The sequence below is a fragment of the Cavia porcellus genome, unplaced genomic scaffold (genome assembly GCF_034190915.1).
Source record: "Cavia porcellus strain 051 isolate PalLab524CR breed Dunkin Hartley unplaced genomic scaffold, mCavPor4.1 scaffold_16, whole genome shotgun sequence".
NCBI lineage: Eukaryota > Metazoa > Chordata > Mammalia > Rodentia > Caviidae > Cavia > Cavia porcellus.
Window position 1 is genome coordinate 7,083,642 of NW_026947499.1, and position 18,264 is coordinate 7,101,905.

Sequence of the window (18,264 nt, forward strand, 5' to 3'; positions counted from 1 at the left end):
ATTTAAATATCTGTTCATAGTATGCTTTTTTCCCACTAATTTTATTTTTTAATTATTATTATTTGGTGCCAGGGATTGAACCAGGGCTTCACACATACTAAGCATATGCTTTGCCTCTGCACTTCACTTCCAGCCCAATTTAATATTTTTTAGGGGTCTTTTCATGCCATTAGTTTAGCCTGTTATTTTCTTCAGATACTAGAATATCATATAGTTCTTTGGTGTGTATTTTACTAAAATGGCAGCTCGGTTTAACTAACACTGGAGATTAGTTGTGTATTACATATTGGTAGATCAGTTAGATTTTTGAAATACTAATGTTTTTAAAAATTCTTTTGGGTATTTTTATGTAATACTTTTTTTTTTTTCTTTTTCTTTTTTAGTGGTACCAGGGATCGAACTCTAGACTACACACTTGCAAGGCAGGCACTTATGCTGCGGAGCTAAATCCCCAGCCCCATATGTAATACTTTACGATAAATTATTTTACTTTCTAATTAAAAGTCTATTTATGTATTTTAGGTGTAGCCAGCTAGACAATGCTTTGATTGAAGCTACTAGCCATGTGAGGACCTTGGAAAACAAGAATAACTTACTGGAAATAGAAGTGGTGAGTTCTTTCTCTTTTTCTGGCTTTTTATTCTGGTGATTTAATGATAAAAATCTTTTTTATCAACTGAATTTGAGGGATTCACTTTATGATAGCATTTTCTTAAGGCTGCCTTACTATGTAGTTTGTATTGTCATTATCGCTGGCTTCATATGATACTATAAGTTTTTATCCTTTGAAATATTTTGTTTACTTTTTAATATAACTTGCATACTATAAAACTCATCCTTTCAAAGTATATAATTTAATATTTTAGTAAATTGAGTAACTATTACCACTGTCAATTATAGAACATTTTCCTCAGTCACAAAAGAATTCCAACTGAGTGTGGAATTCCATAGATTGCATGCCTGTGATCCTAGCTACGTGTAAGCTGAGTCAGACAACTTAGTGAGACCCTGTCTCAAAATAAAATTTTAAGAAGAACTGAGTATATGTATTTGATGCTTTTTTTTTTGGTTATCTTTGCCTCCCCCTAAAGTATAAACTTTATGAAGTAAGGAGTTATTAACTTTGTTAATCCCAACGTGTTTTATTTTCTTTTGTTTTGAGATGGGGGTCTTGCTGTGTTTTGCAGCCTTGTCCTAAACTTCTGAGCTCAAGTGACCCTCCTGCCTCAGGCTCACATATGGCTAAGACTGCTGGCATGCCACGTTGCCCAGCTTCAATTTTAAATTTGTGGCACCCAAGTGCCTGACACTTTGTGGGTATTTTAGAGATAATTGTTGAACAGATTTTAACATCTCAGATACATTTTGAATTTTCTGTTTCTACAGTGAGAATAGGGTAAGAAATGTTTCCTCTCCAAATATGAACGTTGGGTAATGAATTCTAGCTTTACTTTCAGGATAATTTCTTTTGAGGCTGTATTTATTTTTTTATTTTTTTCTCATAAGGTGACCCATAAGCACTGTTAGCTTAGTGAGTCCTAGAATCATTGAGCCTCCTAGTTTTTTCTACCATAATTTCAAGGAGTTATTCTGTAGAATACTTCTTTCTAAACGCTCCGTCCAAGGGTAAACTGAAGCATTGTGTGTTTATTTCTATCTGTGTGCTTTCTTTTGGAATGGGAATGCCCATAATTAATTATGACATCTGTTTTTTTTTTTTTTTTCATTTCAAATACCTTATCTTTGTCTTTATTTTGTAGAATGATTTGAGAGAACGCTTCAGTGCAGCCAGCAGTACCTCCAAAATTTTACAGGAACGAATTGAGGAAATGAGAACAAGCAATAAAGAAAAAGACAGTACCATCATTCGACTAAAATCTAGACTGCAAGATTTAGAAGAAGCATTTGAGAACGCTTACAAACTCTCAGATGATAAAGAAGCTAGGCTAAAACAAGAAAGCAAAATGTTTCAAGATGTAGGTAACAAATAATAGGAGCTTGGTGTGACTCTGTGCTCTGTTGCTGTGATGATTCTTTCCAGGTTTACCTTGGCCTTAGGTGCCTTGGCTGTAGCTGCAGATGCGCCCTCTGGATGAGGCTGCTGGGGCTCAGTTTGCAGCTAGAGTCCGAACCTCCGAAGGCTGACCTTGGTCTGTCCTTTTTTGTCTCTAGCAGTTTACTTTTTGAGCTATCAAGGGATCTATCTGTGTGTCTGACACAGTAAAATGCTATGAACCAGGTTTAGAGCAGGTTTGATTCAGTCATTCACTTTGATTTAATTTCACTTAAAATTTGGATGAATAAGGGACTGGGGATTTAGCTCAGTGGCGTAAGCGTCTGCCTTGCAAGCAGGCAGTCGTGAGTTTGATCCCTGGTACCGATAAAAAGGAAAAAGACAAAAAAAAAAACACCAAAAAACAAAACAAAAAAAAAATTTGGATGAATATGACATTAATGTTGAATTATAGGGTACAAGTTATATATTTTTTCCTAAGTTAGTCTTTTGATACTGTTTATGATAGGACATAAATAATACCAAATTATACAGTCTTGGCATTGTTTTGGTTTTTGAGATAAGGTCTTGCTATATATGTAGTTCAGGCTGGCCTTGAATTCACTGTGTAGTCCAGGTTGGCCTCAAATTCAAGGTGATCCTACTGCTTCAGCCTCCCAAGTGTGGGAATATGGATGTGCAGCACCTGACTAGTCTTGACATTTTCTACCGGGCAGTTTTAGATGTATTTCCTATCCTTTTAGTTTTTAATGTTTATTTTCATAAATATAATTCATGTAAATGGTTATTCAAACCTTAAAAGCAGGGCTATGTCAGGGGCGTGAGACAGCTCGTGTTCTTTTGTTGCTGTGGTTAGTTCCAGTCTTTGTCCTCTGACTCCCTTGCAGTGTGTCCTGTTTCATCTACTCCCTGAAGATGTTGAAGGCCTCGCCTCTGCTCTCTGTGTGCTGACATTTCCTAATGATGTGTCCCAGTGCTTTCTGTACTATTTTGCTGGCCACCTGAGGGATATTTCACTCTGAAGACTTTTTTTCCTTGTCATTTTTGTTTTTAGATATTAGGGATTGAACCCAGGGCTTTTTCACTGAGCTATATCTTTTATCCTTTTTGTTTTTTATTTTGAGACAAGATCTTGCTAAATTGTTCAGAGATTGGCTTTGAACTTGGAATTCTCCTGCCTCTGCCTCCCAGAGTTCTGGGATTGGAGGCTATCATTAATGTTTTATATGTTCTTAAACTGTGTATATGAATTATGTCATGTTGGACCCATTTTTTTCCTCTCAATCTTGTTTCTGAGATGTGCTATATAGCAACATTTAGCTTTTATCTTGGTTTCATTTAAGTGTACTTGAAATCAGATGATGGCGGATGAAAATTTTATGTCCCCCACATGTCATTTGGCTGAGCGTAGAGCGCTGGCTGGTACGTGTTTCCTTTAGATTCATGATGACTTCTTTCCAGTTTTCTATCAGATGATTTGAGTCTCTTCCTTCCCTGCCCAGTCCTCACGGCTTTTGTGTTTTTTCCCCCTTCGTTTCCCACCTTAAGTTTCTAGCTTACAGAAATCTTACAAGAATAATACAATGAAAACTATTCTTGGGCTGGGGATGTAGCTCAGAGGTACAAGAACCTGCTTGGCAAACACAAGGCCTGAGTTTGATTCCTGGTACCCCCTTCCCCCCAAAAAAAGGAAAAAAGAAAACTATGCTTAGATTTACCAGTTGAGTGGGGATTTAGCTCAGCCGCATAAGCGCCTGCCTGGTAAGCGCAGGGTGATGAGTTTAATCCCTGGTACAAAAAAAAGGTTTACCAGTTGTGACTATTTTACTAGCTTTTTCTTTTTCTTTTTCTTTTCTTTTCTCATTGCACATATTTTTAACACAGATTTTCACAGAATGTTAAGAACAGTTTTCCTTATACTTTACAGAAGGCCTTGACACGTGGACTTTTTATTAGTACTCATGCCTTAGTCACCAAAGCTAACTCTTAAATACAGTAGTTACATTGCAGTTTGTTTACAATTTTAAAGAGCTAGTGGCAAAAATCAGGGGAGGAACGAGTGTGTGAGTCTGTTTGATAGAGTCTGAGAGCCAGTGGGTGGAATGCAGTGGCATTGCCCCGAGGGAGGTGCGGGTTTGGAGGGGACCGGCTCTACCCCAGCCGTGCCACCACTCTGGGATTTCCGGGGCTGTGCTGCCTCCCTCCATAACAGCCCTTCTGTTACTGTAAAGACAGCCGGTGGCTGCGTTGATGCCTGCACTGCGCTTTCTAGCTTCTGGGTAGTACCTTCTCCTGGACTGGTTGGTTCTGGCAAGGTTGCTTCCATCCAAGTTTAGGTCCAAGCTCCCTGAGCTTCCATTTCCAGGGAGAGCTCCTCCCTGGGGAACTGGACCAGTGCAGACAGGACCAGGGGCTGCAGCAGTGGACATGGCTTCTCTAGCTCCGCCTCATTCCTCTGGGTGGCTCGGGTTCCACATCCCTGGCTTCCTCCCCAGCCCCAGCACCCCCTGGCCTGCGACCCTGCAGCAGCATGAGCAGCACCTCACTCTCTGGCTTTATAGACCCGACACACCCCCCCCCCCCCCGCTTGGATGCTGGGATCCTGCATGCCACTGCCCTGCCGCCTGCTTGCTGGGCTGTCTGAGTACATAGGAGCACTGATTTACTGCATCTCCCTCAATGGCTGGTTCCTGAGAACATGAGCTCAGGGCAGTTTAATCCTCAGAAAGTCTCACCTTGATAAAGTACCAATACCTAACACAGTCTGTATTCATGTTACCTCCGTCGTCTAAATAAGGTTCTTACAGTTATTTTGTTGTTTTGCTTTTTAACCTAGAGTTGAATCAAGGACTACATGCTGCACTTAATGATCATGTTTCTTTCTTTCTACTACTTTTTCTTTTCAATTCTAAGGTTGAACCCAGGGCCTTCCCCTTAAGCTACATCCCCAGTGCCTTTTTACTTTGTGTCTTGAGATAGAGTCTTACTAAATAGAGTCTTGCTAAATTGCCCAGGCTGAAATGGAATTGGATTTTCTTGCCTCAATCTCCGGAGTGCTGGGATTATTGGCCTGTACCACCATGACTACCTTTGAATAAGGATCTTTTCATCTCTCCTTGTGGAAGTTTTCTAGCATTTTTTTATTCTTGGTATTCTGAAATTTTGTGCTTTGATTGGAGGCACAAACACCCTTACCATGTGCATTAATGTCCTGCAGTTCTTTTTTTTTGTTTTGTTTTGTTTTTATTGAGACGGGGTCTCGCTATGCAGTACAGGCTGGCCTTAAGCTCACTTTGTAGCCCAGGCTGTCTCAAACGGTCTGCGATCCTCCCACCTCAGCCTCCGGAGTACTGGGATACAGGCGCCATGCCTGGCTCAATGTCCTGCAGTTCTACAATATCTGTTTTTTTGTTTTTGTTTTTTTTTTTTGTCTTTTCCGTTTTTATCGGTACCAGGGATCGAACTCACGACTGCCTGCTTGCAAGGCAGGCGCTTATGCCGCTGAGCTAAATCCCCAGCCCCCAGTTCTACAATATCTGTTAATGTTACTTGTTTTTTTTTCTTGTCTTTTTGACAGAAAAAAGTACAGTTGGGCTGGGGATTTAACTCAGCGCATAAGTGCCTGCCTTGCAAGCAGGCAGTGGTGAGTTCGATCCCTGGTACTGATAAAAAGGAAAAAGGCAAAAAAAAAAAAAAAAAAGTACAGTTGAGGCTGGCCTTGAGCTCACTTTGTAGCCCAGGCTGGTCTTGAACTGGCAATTATCCTCCTGCCTCAGCCAAGTGCTGGGATTACAGGCGTGAGCCACCATGTCCAGCTTAATATTACCTCTTTTTTAAACTTCCTGTCTCTATTTTCTCTGTACTCTTTTTGGAACTTTTTGCCAACAGATATTGTATTATGTGGGTTGATTTGCCAAGACTTTCAGTTTTCATTTTGGCCTGTTTGTTCTGTTTGTTTTTTGATACAGAGTCTCACTGTGCATTTCAGGCTGGTCTTGAACTGGCTTTGTAGTCCAGATTAGCCTAGAACTCACTGCAATCCTCCTGCCTCAGCTTTCTCAATGGTGAAATTACAGATGTGCGCCCCTGCACCTGGCAGCCTGCTTGTTCTTTATCTTCTGGTCTAAATGTTAAATTTATTTCTTCTTTCATGTTAGTCATTTTTAGTTTCTAAGATCTCTTTTTTCTGATTTCTTGCTTTTCACGTTCTTAGTTTATGAATTTGAGGTATTAATCATGGTTTCCTTCAGTGATTTATCTAGTATTATTTTGTCTTTTTGAGACAGGCTGTTACTCAGGGTGGTTTGAATTCATGATCCTCCTGCTTGAGCTTCCCAGAGTTCTGGGGTGACAGTTGTACACCACTATGTCTGGCTCTATTTGCTTTTCTTTTTCTTTTTTCTTATGATATCAGGAATTGAACTTAGGGCCTTGAGCTTGCCAGGCAAATGCCACACTGCTGAGCTACATCCCTGGCCCTGTGTTTGCTTTTCTTTCTTTCTTTTTTTTTTTAAATTTTATTTAAAAGGAAAAAGAGAAAAAACAGAACAAAACAAAACAGTGTAAGAGTGCAAGTAATACAGAACTACAAAAAAAAAAAAAAAAAACCAGTAAGAAATCACCAATTAATAGATTATACATTATCATCTTAGAGATAGTTGTTGAAGTCACAAGATCAAAGCATACAAAGTGGACATTTAAACAGTGAAACTGCAAACAGTTGTGTTCAATGATCCATTCAAAAACATTAATATGGTCATCTATTTAACACACCTAAACACACTTGCTATTGTATCCTTTGGAGCACTTTTTTTTTTTTCCTCTATTACAACAAAATTTACACATCTTGGGTTTTATTACTTCCATAGTTCTTATTACTTTTTTTTTTGGCAGAGAATAAAATCAAATATGACAAAATAAAGCTGTCAATCAAAACCAAGGATAGACATAGCACATGATGTAAAAACAGAGTACAAGGTTATCAACAATGGTTACCATAATGCCTCTTGCTTCCTTAAGAAGAATTGTCTATCTCATTAGGTATTATAAAGTTGAACAAAAAGTAGAGAACAAGACCAATAAAACCTAAACATTGTAAACATTACAGGACTTCAAAAGAGGATAATAGTAAAACCAGAATGGGCATCATAGTGAATCTTATTGCCTTCAAAGTAGTTGCCTATACCCTCAAACTTGATATTATCATACAGAACAGAACAGAGTGTAAATCAGTCAAAACAAGATAGTGGGAGTATTACAGGACTTCAAATCAAGTTAATAGGAAATCAAAAACGTTACTATAATATATCCTGCTAATTTTTTTGATTTTTTCCCCTTAATTAAAAAAAATAATAAAAAAATAATTAAATAATTTTATTTAATGCATAAGGGAGAGATTGAGATAAGAGGACATAACAACATAACAATACAGGTTAAAGCATGATAGTTTCAGCAACCTAGTGCTTCACCACCAAATAACACGACTTAATAGTAGTTACCATAGTGTCTTTTTCCTTGAAATATTTGAATATAACTTCGTATACTAGATCATCAAACATATCAAGATAGTGTAAAACCATTCAAGTGGATGAAAGCATTGTAGGGTATTTAGAACCAGCTAACAGAAAACGAACAGTAGTTTCTATATTATCTCTTTGCCTATAACAGTTTTTGTTTATACTATCACATATAATAAAATCCAGCAAGATACACTCTGTTTGCTTTTCTAAATGATCTTTTATTGAAATATCTGTTATGGGTATTACTTTTGTTTTCTCTTTGACTTTCTCATAGCTAATGAAGGATCATAGTAGGATCTTCAGATAAAGAGGAGAAAATCATGATAAATCTGCCTTTTAACTAGACATTTCAACATACGTATTTTTTAGGTAAATTCCTTAACTATATTATAACTAATTGTTTATATTGCATTATTATGCATTATATTATGTGATGTAGTAGATATTATATAGTATATTGCAGCTAACGTAGCAAAACAGTATGTAGCAGTTCGGGTTAGGTGTGGTGTATACACCTGTAATTGCCAGCACTCTGGAGGCTGAATTAGGAGGGTCACTAGATTCGGTAGTGAGTTCAAGGTCAGCCTGAGGTACATTAGCGAGATCCTCTCAAAAAACCAAAACAGAACAAAACAAAAAATCCCCAACAAAACAATATATAATAATTCAAAAAAGGACAGTGGAAATAAATTTTAGTCAGATAAACTACTTCAAGGGAATTGAATGATACTACTTTTTACTTTTGAAGTAATTTTAATGCCTGGCATGGTGGCACATGTCTGTAATCCCAGTACTTGGGAGGCTGAGGCAAGAAGATTTCTGTGAGCTCTGAGGCCAGCCTGGGCTACCTAGTGAGTTTAAGGCCAGGCTGGACTACACAGTAAGACCCTGTCTCACCAACAAAACAAAACAAAAAAGTTGCAAGAATAGTGTTAGGAATCATCATACTGTGTTAGCATCAGTTGTGCTGTTAGCCTTTCTTTCTCATGACACTGGCAGTTTCGAGGGTGTGGGCTGTTAGTTTTGAGGCTCACCTTGTCTGTCATAATGTTTAATTCTGTGGTGCAATGTTTTTCTTTGTAGCTCTTGGGAGAGTATGAGTCTCTGGGGAAAGAGCACGGACAAGTGAAGGTAACAGCCGTGGTTCCTGCCTGGGTTTTACGTGGGGACAGAAGCACAGGCCTGGGGTGAAGAGAGCGGACCCTCTCTCCTCCCGGCTCCTCCTCCTCCACCCCTCACTCTTTTAAACTGGACTGCTGGTTCCTCGTCATCTTGATTCCTTCTTTTCAAATCTCTGCCCTATTTACCTCATAAGTGAGATTAGCTCATTCATTGAGTAAGCAATACTGAATGATTATTGCATTTAAGATGGATTAAGATTAAATTGTTTAAAAGTGTAAGAACTTATACAGATGCAACTAATTATTTAGTACTGCTTAAAAATAAGCTCTTAGTTTCAAAGCCTTGGGCTTTTTGGGGACCATATAAGCTTATTAAGTTTGATTTCTTAATAAGTGGTCTGCTTGGAGACTGCGGGTCTGAACTGATGGAAGCCTGTGAAGACGCTGCTGTAGGAGCTCCTTGCACGTCTTTCAGCCGGCACGTGGGCTCCGTGGCCGGCCGTGGGAGCCGGCGGAAGGCTGCCCAGCTGGACTGCCAGAGGCTCTGGGGTTCAGGAGCAGAGCACACTGGTCTCAGAGCTATTTCTTCTGTCCTTCTGCTGAGCTGTTAATCAGATTTGTGCTAAAAATCTAACCAGATTGTTCTGACAAGCAAAGCAGAACAGGCCTCAACATCTCACGACCTGCAGCAGGGGGCTCCTACAGCAGGGCCCTGTCGTTCCACCCTGCGTCTTTCCTCTTGCTATCTCTCCTAGTCCTGGGCTGTCCGGTACTTGCTGAGTATCTGTTTAATTTGGAACAACTGGTTTGGCCTTAGGTTAGTGTTGTGTTATGCCTTCCTTTTTTTGAGATAGGGTCTCACTGTGTAGTTCAGGCTGCCTTGAACTCATGGTGACCCCCTTGCCTCAGCCTCCTGATTGCTGGGATTACAGGCATGGGCCACCATGTCGGGCTAAGTTACGCATTTGAATTAAGGGGATAGACAGTATGTATCTTGAGTTACCTGAATTTTCTCTTTCTTTTCATAGGATGCACTAAACATAACCGAAAACAAACTGCTTGATGCCCATACTCAGATTTCTGACTTGAAAAGGTAAAATTGTCTCACTAATAAGGAAATACTGCTTTTTAAAAAAAGTGTGTGTATTGAAGGTGATAAAAAGAAGTTTTGCTTTAGAATTTAAAGCAGTGTGACATCTAATTTTATCCTAATCTTCCCCTGGCATGGATATACATTTGATTTGCGCCAAAGGAGGTTTTTTATTAAAGTTGTATGGTGCTGGAGGTAAACCCAGGGGCCTGTGCATTCCAGGCAAGCAGTCTGTTACTTCCTCCCCCTCACACCTCAGGCCCTGAACTGGTAAGTGAGTAGACTGCCTTGGAGGTGCATATTTCCCAGCAGAGATACTTGCTCAGCATAGATAAAATCTGAACAATATGTCATCACTGTAAAGAATTTTAAGAAGTAGCCTACACCAGGCGTGGTGGCTCACGCTGTAATTCCAGCACTGTGAGTTCTAGGCCAGCCTGGCCTAAACAGTAAGGAACTATCAAAAACAAAACAAGAAGTAACCTTTTTCAGTCAGTTGTTTTCATGCTTCAAAAAGAAGACAGAGCGGCATAGGTATGATTGGCTGGTAGGGCACAAGCTTAGTGCGTGCCAGGCCCTGGGTCCCCCCGCACTGGGCTAAGGAGGAGGTGGGGGGCACAGTGTTCTTCATACCAGAGTTTGCTACAGATTTGGCTTGGAATCTGTATAGTTATCCTGATTTGTTTAATTTGGCAGGAACAAAGTCATAAATATTCTGTTGCAAATGATCAGAAACACCTACATTGAGAGTGTGTTCTTCTTGTATTTTTATTTGGATATGAGTAATCCCCTGACTTAGAATTTTATTGTAGTTAGAAGAAGAGAGGCGCTGTCTGGCTTTCTCACCTGCTTTTCCTGCAGTTCATTCATTCTAGCAATAGCCTTCTCTACCAGGGTGCCTGTGTAGGTAGCGTTCAAGTACAGACAGGAAGATGCAGATGCACGGGTCACAAGAACAGAGGGAGGCAGGGGGTCCTGGTAGCAGTGAATTGGTCAAGGTCCTTATCCTTTACCTGAGATTCGAAATAGGCTTTCATCCCGACATGGCACAAGTGAGGCAAGCGCCGAAAGGTGCAGGCGCCTGGGTGTGTTAGCCACTGCTTCTTTTCAGAGGAAGAGAGTTCTTTTTAACAGCTTCATTTTGGAAGTTAAACTTTTTTCTGTTTTGTGAAATTGTTATTTATGCTTTGCATGCATGAATACCAGGTACGTCACATTTAAACAGGTCAGAATACAGTTTATTTGGTATTTTACTAAGTTTGTACTCAGTATTTTTTTTAGCATGTTTTTGATTTGTTGTCAAAGTTACATAACTTTTTTACTTGGCTATATTAATGCTATTTATTTATTTATTTATTTATTTTATTTTATTTTCGGTACTGGGGTTCGAATTTACAACCTTGAGTTTGCTAGGCAGGATCTTGTGCCACTGAGCTGAATCTCCATTCATTATTTCATTTTCTAAACACACTGTGTAGAACCTAAGGTATTTGTTTTCCTGTTTATTTTCCCTGATTTTGCTTAGCTATTAAAAGTTTGGAAGTGATAATTTACTATGAAAAAGATTTTATAGATGGGCTGGGGATTTAGCCCAGCGGCATAAGCACCTGCCTTGCAAGTAGGCGGTCTTGAGTTTGATCCCCGGTACCGATTTAAAAAAAAAAAAAAGAAAGAAAGTAAAAAAGATTTTATAGAGAGGCAACTTGTACTGTACCTTTTCTAGGAGATACTGTTGTTTCATGCTGGGGCTAGGGGCACATGCCTGTAATCCCAGCATTTGGGAGGCTGAGACAGGAAGATTGCCGAGAGTTTGAGGCTAGCCTGGGCTAAATAGTGAGTTCAGGTTCAGCCTGAACTGAAACTGTGTCTCAAAAAATCCCAAAGAATAAAAATAATTAAATAAATGATTTTAGTTGCACTGTATTTAAAATTTGTTGAAGTGTATTAATTTATCATATTGCTTTTGAATTAGAACAATTTCAAAACTTGAAGCTCAAGTGAAGCAAGTGGAACATGAAAATATGTTAAGTCTGCGTCATAATTCTAGCACTCACGTGAGACCCTCGTGTGCCAAGTAAGTTTCACTTACTCTCTTAACACTAGAAGAGGGGCTGGGGATTTAGCTCAGCAGCATAAGTACCTGCCTTGCAAGCAGGCGGTCGTGAGTTCGATCCCCGGTACCGATAAAAAGAAAAAGAAAAAAAAAAAAAACACTAGAAGATAGGTGTGTGCTTGTATTAGCATTATTTTTCTTTTATTTTTTATACAGGAGCTCACTGTGTAGTCTAAGCTGGTCTTGCCCTCACTATGTGACACAGGCTGGCCTTGAACTCTTAGCAGTTCTCTTGCCTCAGTCATGCCTGGCTGGTACATGCTTCCATTACAAAGAGAAGCTTTTCTGTTTAAACCATTAGGAATTCAAGGTTAAGGGGCTGGGGATTTAGCTCAGCGGCATAAGCACCTGCCTCGAAAGCAAGCAGTTGTGAGTTCGATCTCTGATACCGATAAAAACGAAAAAGAAAAAAAAAAAAAAAAAGGAATTCAAGGTTAAGTGTCCTTACAGAACTTAGATGTGTATAAAAAGTACTACTGTGCCTGGGGAGGTAGTACATTGCTGTAATTCTAGCTACTTGGGAGGCTGAGGCAGGAGGATTACAAATTTGGGGCCAGTCTACATAATTTACTGAGACCCTGAGTCAGAATAAAAAACAAAAGGGCTGCAGCTCAGTGGTAGAGCGCTTTGCTAGCACACATTAAGCCCTAAGTTCAGTCCTTGTACTGACAAAAAAATTGCCAGTGAAGCCACAGAGGGATTTGATAAATGAAGAGGGCAGAGTCGGGTTGTGAATAAGGAAATTTTGTTTTGGTGCTGGGGATCAAACTCAGGACCCCGCATTTGCCAAGCAGGCACTTAAACTGCTGAGCTAAACCCCCGGCCCTGTGAATAAGGAAATTTTGACTCTGCCTGGCTGTGGGACATTAGACAAGCTCATTTACTGTTTTTTTAGGAGCTCAGATTTATTATCTCTAAAAACAAGGAGGATGGGCCAGAATATCTCAAAAGGTCTTTTAGTACTGAAATTCTAGACATTCTCTTCCTGCGTTAAGGGGAAGACCTTTGACGATAGACCTGTGTTTTAGCTTTGCTGTGGTCTGAGTTTGTTGTTGTTTTGTTTGTGTTGTGTCCATGTGTGCGTGTGTGTGCGTGTGCACACGTGTGTGTGCACACGTATATGTATGTGTGTGGGCTGCTAGGGTGACCCCAGGGCCGGTGCGTAATAAGCAGGAGCTCTTTCCCTTCACTGCTGCACTATATCCCTGGCCCTCAGCATTATTTGGGTCCATCTACAGAGTGGTTTTTGTTTTAGAACTGCTTACTACCCATCATTTTGTTATAAAGGATATCAGTAAGTATATCATAACTTCATAATGTTCACATTTATTACAAAACACTTAGTGTCTTGTGTTCTGTGATTTTTTTTTTTTTGAGACAGGTTTTGCTATGCAGTTTAGGCGGTCCTTGACCTCAAGGCAATCCTCCTGCCTCAGCCGCCTGACTCTTGAGTGCTGAGATTACAGGCGTGTGCCACTATGCCTGGATAGAAAGCAATTATTTTTAATTTATCATTTCTTACCAAAGTTGTAATTATCAAGAGAGATACTTTATCTAGCTCTTCATTAATTAATCTTGGTAGAGCATAGTGAATTCTTTTATTAAAACAAAAAATTCGGTGAGTAACTGATATTGACTTTTCAGGAACTGGGTGTGGTGGTGCACACCTGTGATCTCAGCACTTGGGAGGCTGAGGCAGTAGGGTGACTGCGAGTTCCAGACTAGCCTGGGCTATGTGGCAAGTTCAAGGCCAGTGTGAGATACATAGTGAGACCTTGTCTCAAAAAAAAAAAAAAAAAGATTATTTGAGAGATAATAGAGAGTGCCAAAGTTGGGGGCCAGAGAAGGCTTTTTCTGGGGGTGACAGGTAAACAGAAGAGTGAAGTGTGGCACACTGGAGCAGACGCTGTGGAGGGCTGAGGGACAGGCATGGTCTGCATAGAAGCCAGCATGTTGGGAGGACCTGAGGGAGGCCTCTGTGGCCTGGACATTGCCCCAAGAGGTGAAGTGACCCTGGTGAAATTGTAGCTTGATCATACATGACTTTCTAGGTCCCAGTCAGGAACTTGGACTTTTTGAGTCTGTTAAGGATCCTTTGGAGGTCTTCTTATAGTAAAACAATATGACTTAGGATGTGCATTTTCTTTGTTTCTTTTCCTTTTTTTTTTTTTTTTTTTTTTTTGTCCTTTGAGACAAGGTCTTCCTGTGTAGTTCAGGTTGGTCTTGAGCTCACTTTGTAGCCCAGGCTGGTCTCAAAGTTGGGACGATCCTCCTGCTTCAGCCTCCAAAGTACTAGGATTACAGGCATGTGCCACCCACCCGCTGCACTTTCAATGTTTCTACAGTGAGGAAAGGATGGAAAGAGCACAGCAGAAGGAAGAAGACTAGTGAGGCCCTTGCAGTGCTGGGAGGGTATTAACCAGGGTAACTGTGGGGCAGTCCTGTGGCAGATTCTGGAGGGAGAGTCCCCAGAGCGTGGCTGGCCAGGTGAGAAGGGAGGGTGGAATTGCTCTTGCTTTCTGTCTTGGACTTCTACAGGTGATATTCTAAAGGGAAGAGATCAGAATTTCCAATGTGATTTTTTTTTTTTTTTTCTTTTTGAGACGGGGTCTCCTATGCAGTTCAGGCTGGCCTTGGGCTCACTTTGTAGCCCAGGCTGGTCTTGAACTCGCAATGATCCTCCTGCCTCAGCCTCCCGAGTGCTGGGATTGTAGAAGTGTGCCACCACACCTGGCATTGAGAATATTTTTAAGATTCTTATGAATTCTAAATGGAAATCAAATGAGCAATTAGAAACTTAAGTTTGGGGCTCAGAAATAACGTCTTAGGCCACAGTTACAGATTTTAGAACCCTCTCACAACTGTGGTAGAAACTGAGGGTATGTGGTGAGAGTGAGCTCACCCACCACTGGCTGCCCCTTTGTGCCCAGCCTTTTAAAAAATGTGTTTTATTTGAGGCAGGGTTTCTAAGTTGTTAAATTGTTTAGCTGGGCTTGAACTTGGGATCTTTCTGCCTCAGCCTCTCAGAATGCTGGGATTGCAGGCCTGTGCTACCATGTCCAGCTAAGGAGAGCCCTGTTTTGAAGTTTAGTAGAGGAGTTGGTAAAGGAGCCTGTTGTTAGAAAAGTTGTTAGAAAACTGGACAGAGAACACAGGTTCGCAGTCGTGGGTGCTGTGTGCTGCCCAGAGGTGGAGGGCTGAGGACTAACAGCGGGCTCTGCAGGCTGATGGCTCGCAGCAGCTGGGGAGGGGGCTTGGGGGGCAAGGGGTGTGGTGCTGAAAGATGGGGTGTCCCTGTGTGTGATGTGTGTACCACATGCTATCAGGAAGTACAGCTGGGGTTGGCAAATCCAGCCTACACAGCCTGTTGTAAGCTCTGTGAGTTTCAACAATTTGAAGTGCTTAAAAAAAGAATAGCATTTTACAACAGGGAGATGGCAACAGATTCAAAACGTCAGAGTTTATAAGTAAAATTTACTGAAACACTAACAATCTTATTCATTCATGTGTTGTCTGTGGCAGCTTTTAAATCACAGCAGCCAAGCTGAGAAGTTGAGACAGACACTTTCAAACCCATGAAACTTAAAAATATTTTCTGTCTGGTCCTTTATGGAAAAAATTTCCAGTTCTGGACCTAGCCTATCAACATGGATTCATCTCGACAGCAAGCTGTGGGCAAGCTGTAAGGGTGCTCAAACCATCGTCCCAGCAGCACTCTGGGAGGCTGAGGCAGGAGGACCATGAGTTCGAGTCCAGCCTGCACAACTCGGTGACTGAGACACTGCCTTAAAAAAAAAAGGCGGGAAGAACTGCTTCCCCAAAATCCAAATTGATTCACAGGAGAAACCCAATCATAGAAGGAAGAGAGGAGGTTGTCAGATGGTCACCCTGCTAGGAGGGCATCCACTGCAGAGGTCGATAATGATCTGCACAGCTGGGTGGCTTTTTCCCCAGCCAGGTTCCACTGGGCGAGTGGAGACAGGAAGTGAAGTCACCGTGGCCCGGCAGGCTCAGGTGGGGGGAAGGGAGTCCTGAGTGTGAGCTCAGAGCAAAGAGAGGAAGACTGTGGAGCTGGTGACTGGGAAGGGACTGGCTGGGGCTCCTGTGCTGCTGGAGCTACACGCAGAATTGGGGCCTGGAGTGTGGGTGTCTGGAGGGTGCGTCTTTTGTGGTGATGACAGGCCCAGCGGTATCCTCAGAGGGCACAGGGGAGCAGTGGAGGCTTAGGGTGCTGGGCAGAAATCAGGCACGGCTCCTAATGGCATTAGGCGTGGGGGAGACGAGATGAGCAGAACTCGGAATCTAGCGCAGGGCCCATTGTTCATGGGGACTTGGGACCCTTGGGCCAGCAGGGTTTACCTGAATACGTGGGGGACCCAGTAGACTAGAACCATGCTGCTCATGGCCATTCATGACCCTGCAAGGGTCTCTCTGACTCTCTGAGACACTGTGGCTCTCAGTGTCCCTGGCCACTGTTGAGGTCTCCAGTAGCAGCACATGACCTGCACTGCGCTGGCCGGTGCAGATAGAGCGCATTTCTGGGTTTGCAGAAAGTTCTATGAATGGTGCTGGCTGAAGGAACAGGGTCTGTAGGAAAAAGCCTGGAGGGCGCTGGGGGACAGCTGCTGGCTGGGAAGAGCTGTGAATACCAGCTCTGGTTTCTTTGTTTCTGTTACTGTTTTTTTGGAAGTAAGGTCTCACTATGTAGCTCAGGCTGGCCTTGAACTTGCAGCAGTCCTCCTGCCTCAGCCTCACAAGTGCTGGGATTACAATCCTGTGCTACCACATCTGGCAAGCGCTAGAAACTTGACAGCAATTTGGAAATATTCAGAAGCAATAGAAACCAATAAATGGCTCAGTTCAGTCTTAAAACTGTAAAGTAGAATTCATGTATCCAACATGTAGATTACTGCCTCTGATTTTTGAGTCACCATGTGAATATGTAAATACTACCTGAAAGTAGGTCCAAATTTGAGCACAAGACTGGAATGATTTTTCATTCCAACAGCCCGCTAGCAACCTCGGACGTCAGCAGGCGGAAGTGGCTGATCCCGGGCGCACAGTACTCCATCTTCACCGGCCAGCCGCTGGCCACCAGCGATGGGAAGGTGGAGGAGCCTCGGAAGGGGACTCCAGGTCCTGGGTAAGATGGCCACTGAGGGGCCTGGCTCGAGCGCTCTGCTTTCTTAGTGGTTCGGGTGCCTTGAGTGTTCAGAAAGATAGGGAAAACTCACTCTTTTCTGTTTCATTTTGTGTTTTGCAGTGCTGAGGATAAAACCATGGTCTTGAGTGTGCTAGGCGGGCTCCCTACCGCAGAGCCACGCCCCATCCCAGAGCTGTCTCTTTGGTTCTTTTTTTTTTTTTTTTTTGGTACTGGGGATCGAACTAACAACTTTGTGCTTGCCAGGCAGGTGCTTATGCCACTGAGCTAAATCTCTGGCTCCTCTTTGGTTCTTTAATGTCTTTATTTTGAGAGAGTTTTAAAATTTTGTTTTGTTTTGCTTTATGGTGCCAGAATCAAACGTGGGGCCTTTGCACTGAGGTATGTCCTCAACTTTTTTAAAAATGTATTTTCTTTTGAAATGGGGTCTTGCTAAGTTGCCTTGACTGGATTTGAACTGTTGATCCTGTTGCTTCAGCCTCCTAGAGTGCTGGGATTACAGGCATTTGTTGCTGTGCCCAGTCCAGGATGTTCTAGTTTAGTTTGAGACACAGGTTTTGGATCTTATACTTAGGTGGGCTCTCAGAGCATCCTCACCCATCCTCAGGCACACAGTGTGGCTCACGGGGCGACACCATGATCGTGTCCCAAGGATACTTGAGGCCCCATGATGAGCTCAGCCCTCTGCTCCAGGGTGCCATACAAATACAGTATTTCTGGCTGGGTGGGATGGCACATGCCTGTAATCCTAGCACTTGAGAGGCTGAAACAGGAGGATCACCAGGAGTTTGAGCCAGCCTGAACTATGTAGCAAGACCTTGTCTCAAAAAACCAAAATGAACAAACAAAAGACAAAAAACCAACAAATTGAAATGCGCTAGGATGTTAAAAGGACTGGGAAGCACTGGTTTCCTATCTATGAGTTCAGCTTTAATTATTTGCATTTCAAGCACGCATAGTCATTGTGGAGTATTAATTGTCAACGCTCCTGTTCGTTCCCTAACAATCCCTGTAAACTGTGCCTTTGCTGGTGTGCTGTGGCAAACCCAGGGGCTGGGCGGCTCGGACAGCACTTTACTTGAAGGGCAAGGCCAGATCACTGTGGCAGCACTGCGGGTCTTACCACGGACTCTCTCCCCAGGTGTCTCCATGTGTCTTCCATGTGGCAGAGCGTGCTGATGGTTTTTATTCTGTTTTTCTTTCTTTTTTTTTTTTTTTTTGCTGTACTGGGCATGAAACTCAAGGG

The 18,264-nt window shown here is 42.0% G+C and overlaps 1 protein-coding gene across 8 annotated transcripts in view; it reads left to right on the forward strand.

Annotated features, from left to right (window-relative positions):
* The window catches only part of Mphosph9 (M-phase phosphoprotein 9), a 59,328-nt gene that overhangs the window by 28,345 nt on the left and 12,719 nt on the right, over nt 1-18,264 (forward strand). For all 8 annotated transcript variants that reach the window (XM_013144752.3, XM_013144755.3, XM_063225530.1 and 5 more), the window contains 6 exons: nt 523-610; nt 1,761-1,976; nt 8,617-8,664; nt 9,683-9,747; nt 11,717-11,818; nt 16,866-17,000. In XM_013144752.3, the coding sequence (XP_013000206.1) occupies nt 523-610; nt 1,761-1,976; nt 8,617-8,664; nt 9,683-9,747; nt 11,717-11,818; nt 16,866-17,000 (654 nt within the window). The remainder of the gene's footprint in view (nt 1-522; nt 611-1,760; nt 1,977-8,616; nt 8,665-9,682; nt 9,748-11,716; nt 11,819-16,865; nt 17,001-18,264) is intronic.